The sequence below is a fragment of the Sinocyclocheilus rhinocerous genome, unplaced genomic scaffold (genome assembly GCF_001515625.1).
Source record: "Sinocyclocheilus rhinocerous isolate Xijiao unplaced genomic scaffold, SAMN03320098_v1.1 scaffold352, whole genome shotgun sequence".
Lineage (NCBI taxonomy): Eukaryota > Metazoa > Chordata > Actinopteri > Cypriniformes > Cyprinidae > Sinocyclocheilus > Sinocyclocheilus rhinocerous.
Window position 1 is genome coordinate 967,036 of NW_015642448.1, and position 6,000 is coordinate 973,035.

A 6,000-nucleotide genomic window follows, 5' to 3' on the forward strand; every position below is an offset into this window, starting at 1 on the left:
TTTGCAGCGTGTTTCAGAGCGGAACCGTTACAGAGCTTACAGTGTTTTCAGTGTCGGTTCACAGTAAATGCTGATTTTCATGAACTCCATTGAACTGCAGTTTCACATGCATTTTGGGAATGCAATATGTGTTACGTTCACCTTATTTACTTTATTCACACTTTATTATTTTGCACAGTTTCCAACATTTCTGTGGATAGAAGTTTACAGTATTTCACCAGTATTCCTATAAAATAAAAGCTTGAGGATTTAACAATTTAAAGTGAATAATTTAGGACATAAATATTAATAATGTAACTTGCAGTGTAAAATAAAATAATTATTAGGCACAGAATGATCAAATTCATTATTTGATTTACAAAAGTAATACATTTATATCTTCATTTTTATAATTAGAGTTTTATATATATATATATATATATATATATATATATATATATAAATAGTAGTATTTGACATTCTTCACATTTTTGAGCAATTAGCCTTAAGCACTTGGTGTCAAGGTGATTTTTAGAGGATGTATGAAGGCAGTTCCTTTCAAAGTCACATCGGTTTGACTACCACAAATATTTTTTTTTATCTTCATGTTCAATTGTGTTTTTATTGTTTTATCATTTAAAGCATAACACCATACATTTTTGTGAAGTATTTTGATTTAGACATGTGCTTCTGCTATTTTGTCAAATTAAATGCCCTTTCTTTGATATTTTATATCTTGGTATTTTATATTTTTAAGTTTAGTGTTGATATCTTAGATCATTTTCGGGGACATTGTAAATGTATTTGTGTACAGCATCTGATATCATTCCTGATATTTATGTGTGAGAGAGTGTATTTGTATTTGTGAACTGCATGCTTCAGTGCGTTTCTGTCTTCATCCTGTAGGCACAGGGACTAACACATGCTACATGGAGGAGATGTCAAACGTTGAGCTGGTGGATGGAGATGAGGGTCGTATGTGTGTGAACATGGAGTGGGGAGCGTTTGGGGACCGCGGGGAGCTGGATGACTTGTGCACAGAGTTTGATCGAGCTGTGGATGACCAGTCCACTTACCCTGGGAAACAGCGGTGAGAGTTCAAATCTTGATACTTCATGCGATGTCAGCTTCCTGTTAGAGAAATGTTGGCATGTCTAATGGGGTTTCAGATTTGAGGCCCAGGATGGTGCAGGTCAAACACGAATGCTGGCCAGGATCAACCCAGACGTCAGGTTTTTGCTCTGGCTTCCAGTCACACATGAAATAGATTTTTTTTAAGTGCTATTACTTATTTATAGGTGACTCATTATGGATATGCTTGCAGAATTTAAACCTATTGTACCACTTAGATCATTCGATTCAGGTCAGCTTAGTGCAATGCCTAGGGTTCTTTTCAAACATGATGAAACCGCGTTTAGCTACTAAACTGCCCGCAGCTGGAACCTACTTCAAGAAGCTCTCAGATGTGTCCCAAAATCAGTCAGATTCAAGTCCAAACTGAAAACCCATTTTTACATTTGCATTCTCCATCACAGAAGTAGTTTACTGACACATGTTTATTTAGACAGTCTTATGCCATTTGAAACATGTATGATTTTCTTTTTTTCCACAGAACGTAAAAGGAAATGTTTTAAAGGATTCAAGATGCTTTTTTCCATGCAATAAAAATGGGCAAAACACAACAAGCAAAACCCCTTAAAATCTCACCATTACCATCAAATCTAATTCACACTTGTGCACATTAAACCCAAAGGTGAATAAGATATGAGAATGGGAATGAGAATGGCAAGATTTTCAGCTAATTCCTGGTGTATCTTCCAGTGTGTTTTCTTACATATGACTTTGTCATTTTGTGTTATGTTTTATTTTTAGCTTGTATTATTTTTTTATTATAATGAACTCAGTAGTAAAAATATTGAATTTATTTAAATTCAAATTAATTTAATTTAATAAAATAAATTCAATTTAAAATTAAAATTCAATTTAAAATACCATAAAAAAATATATATATATACATATATATATATATATATATATATTTAAAAATACCATTAAAAATATTTATAATTTTACTATTTTATAATACCTTTTTGCCTTTTTTGGAGCTTTATAAATAACAGTGGAGAGGAAAATTACCAGCTAATGTTTCTGTTTGCATTCCAATCAAGAAAGAAAATCATGGCAATTAATGGTCATGTATTAATTTAGGTGACATGTCCCATGAGTGCATTATTTTGTTTTCTTTATGTCGTTTTATTTACAGTTGCAGGAAAAGTATAGATTGAAAACCATGGATTGACCATAAATTGATCTGATCATCAGTCGTTACAACACCACCTGCTTAAATTAAAAAATCTAAAAATGTCAACCCTTATTCATCCTGCATTCAATAACAGATTTGCCATCCTCCACCAATATTCAATAATAGGCAACTTTAACCTCCACCAAATGTTTCCTGTAAGAGCAGATCAGATCTACACAGCAGTCAGGAGGAATTTTGCTCCGTTCCTCTTTACAAAACTCATTGAGTTCAGCAGTAATCTTGGGATGTGTGGTCTGAATGCAGTCTTGAGATCATGCCAAAGCATCTCAGTCAGCTTGAGGTCAGGACTCTGGAGTGACTGAACCATGCCAGGAGGTGTATTTTCATCTGTTGAAGCCATTCTGTTGTTGATTTACTCATGAGCTTTGGTTTGTTGTCCTGTTGCATCATTCAGCTTCTATTGAGATTCATTTGGCAGACAGATGGCCTTGCATTCACCTGCCAAATGTCCTGATAAACTCAGAATTTTCCCATTGACGATAGCAAGCTGTCAGGCCCCGAGGCAGCCGACAGCTACAAACCATGATGGCCTCTACCACCATACATTATGATAGGGATGTGATTTGATGTTGATTTGCTATTCCTTTTTTTGCACACACACAGTGTTGTTGCTAGTAGCGCTGTGAAAAATCTAGGTGAACATCACACATTTTTGGAGAGCAGGAGCATCCTGGTTAGGTGTTCTGAGATCCCTTTTGTTTGAAGCATACTTCACAATAGTTTTTTTTTATACACACTACACTACCGTTCAAAAATGTATGGTCTGTACTAGTGTTGTCACGGTACCAAAATTTCAGTATTCGGTACCAATACCAGTGAAAATCCACGGTTCTCTGTACCAATTTTGGTACCAAAGCAAAACACAAAAACATGCTAATTAAAAAATGTGACTATACTTTCATTTAATCCAAACTGTGTACATATTTAATTTTAAAGGGCTTTTGAAAATCAGAGCATTCTGGCAAAAAGTTATCAAAAGCTTTTTGATATACCAAGCTGTTTTCTTAAACTGTGTTAACGAATTTGACAAAGTTTGTGAAAACAATGGACATGAGGCTATATCTCCGCAATGCTTTAGTGGATTTTGACTAAACTTGTTATTTGTTATAACAAGCATGACCTGAGTAGTTTCGGCACAGCGCCACCTACTGGTCAAAAGATATAAAAAATTGACATTTCAGCTTATAACTGCTGAGCAGTTTGGCCAAAAATAAAAAAATTGAGCTCGTTAGATTCGTAACGGCATACCGAATCAAACGATACCCAATTTTTCTATGCCTTTTTGGGTGTCGGCTATTTTGAGTTTTGTAGTAAAATGCTGTTTTCATCAAATGCCTTTAACAGGGGTCTTCAACCTTGCTCCTGGAGAGCTACCATACTGCAGAGTTCCGCTTCAACCCTAATCAAACACATCCGAGCCAGCTAATCAAGCCTTGCGTCCCAATGTTCATACTATCCATCCTAAATAGTGTGTGAGATTAGAATAAGTGTGTCCCAAATCATAGCATGTTGAAAAGTGTATGCCATAAGTCCCGGGATGGTCTCAAAAGTGTGTACTTTTTACTTATGCATTATTGAGGGACGATGATTAATTTCCTTATTTCTTTCTGTCACTTTTCAGGTATGAGAAGATGATCAGCGGGATGTATCTTGGCGAGATCGTCAGAAATGTCCTCTTGGACTTCACTGCCAAAGGTCTGCTTTTCCGTGGCAAACTTTCAGAGAGACTGAAAACTCGCGGCATCTTCGAAACCAAGTTCCTGTCGCAGATTGAGAGGTGTGTGTGTGAGAGGAATCCATCACCAGACATTGGCATCTGGTAACATTGGTATCTGAGCCTTAGGGGCCTTCTGCTTTCCTTCAGATGATATTTAAATGCTAAGCACACTGATTATGTCCAATATTATTCGATAAGCCTAAGGCATCTTGGCACATTTAATTAGATTTGTGTTATTTTCTTTTGTTCAATCATAAGGTAATATTCCAACCAAGGACCACCCATAAACTTTGGCTGGATTTGGCATGTTTTTGCATATCTATGCTATTTATATTCCATCTATGTCCTTTGGGGAAGAAATGCAGCCGTGGTGTTTTTTTTAAACCTTGATTTAGGTAAACTTGTAGGAGGAGATATGCAATACAGTTTGTTCTGTGACTATTAATTATTAGTCTACATAATCAATCGGGCTCTTTCTTGCAGCGATCGTTTGGCTCTGAGGCAAGTTCGTTCCATCCTGCAGCACCTGGGTTTGACCAGCAGTACGTGTGACGACAGTATCCTTGTGAAGGAAGTTTGCAGCGTAGTGTCCAAACGGGCAGCCCAGTTGTGCGGAGCCGGTCTGTCGGCTGTGATTGACAAGATACGACTGAACCGTGGCCTTGAGAAACTCAGCATCACCGTAGGAGTGGACGGCACGCTCTACAAACTTCACCCACAGTGAGTAGCGTCTCAGCAGGATGCTGGGATAAGAGCGAAAACGAGACCGTGAATCTCTTTTGCAGATAATACTTGCCACTGATAATTGAGATTTGGTTAAATTAGCTGTTTTCAAACTATAGGTTGTCATTCTACATGTAGCATGTGGGCTTTTGTGAGAGGAGGAAAAAAATTAGCTAATGTCAGGGAAGAAAAATTGTGCCACAATAGCCTGACATGACAGTGTAAATTATCTGTACCCATGACGCTTTGTTAATGTAGTTGTTAAAGCTGAGCCATAAATTATATGCTCCTAGATTGCCTATAGTATTTATGAGGTCTTGATCTTCCATTTTTCACCTCAGTCTCCGTAAAAACGGATTAATCTTTAAAAATCAATGATCCTTTTACATTTGCTGAAAACGGCTGCTTGTATATAGCAATATTTCTCACAGAGTACCGCTTCGAGCAAAGCTGTCATAGACGCTTGATCTCTCATCTAGGCACTCTCTCTTCCAAGATAAAAATAGTAGTGCACAATTATAGGTTCTATTTCGATTTTGTTTTTTACAAACTCCAATTTTTAGTTTAATGGAAAAATGTCATACTACTGTTCAGAAGTTAGGGGTCAGTCCATTTTTTAAAAAGACAATTAATACTTTTATTTTACGAAAACATTGATTAAAGTGACATTAAAGACATTTTATAAGATTACAAAAGATTTCTTTTCAAATAAATGCTGTTCTATTGACCTTTTTAAAAACCTGAAAAAATCCAGTTTTCGACATAATTAAATAATTTAATTGATGCATTTAATTGAGCAGCAAATCAGCATACTAGAATGATTTCTGAAGGATCATGTGACACTGAAGACTGGAGTAATGATGCTGAAAATTCAGCTTTACCATCACAGGAATAAATGACATTTTAAAATATATTTAAATTGAAAGCAGCTGTTTTAAATTGTAATAATTTTTCACAATTTTACTGTTTTTACTGTATTTTTTTAAATCAAATAAATGCAGCCTTAGTGAGCATAAGAGACATTTTAGAAACATTCAAAAAAAGAACTTTTCCAACCCCAGACTTTTAAACAGTAGAACATGTTACTTACTCCGATAAAACTGCTGTTCTTAAAGCAAATTTGCTGATTTTCAACCAGCTTTTTATTGTTACAAAGCTAGCAGTACATGTAATTAAACAGTGTGTACTCTTTCTACAACTTACCTAGTGGTCGATCGATATTGGTGTTTAGACAGCCTATGTAAATATATATATATAT

At 35.7% G+C, this 6,000-nt stretch overlaps 1 protein-coding gene across 1 annotated transcript in view; it reads left to right on the top strand.

The window, feature by feature from the left end:
- The window catches only part of hk2 (hexokinase 2), a 43,636-nt gene that overhangs the window by 35,386 nt on the left and 2,250 nt on the right, over positions 1-6,000 (top strand). Inside the window, exons 16-18 of the mRNA XM_016572799.1 lie at positions 886-1,069; positions 3,924-4,079; positions 4,503-4,739. Of these exons, the coding sequence (XP_016428285.1) occupies positions 886-1,069; positions 3,924-4,079; positions 4,503-4,739 (577 nt within the window). The remainder of the gene's footprint in view (positions 1-885; positions 1,070-3,923; positions 4,080-4,502; positions 4,740-6,000) is intronic.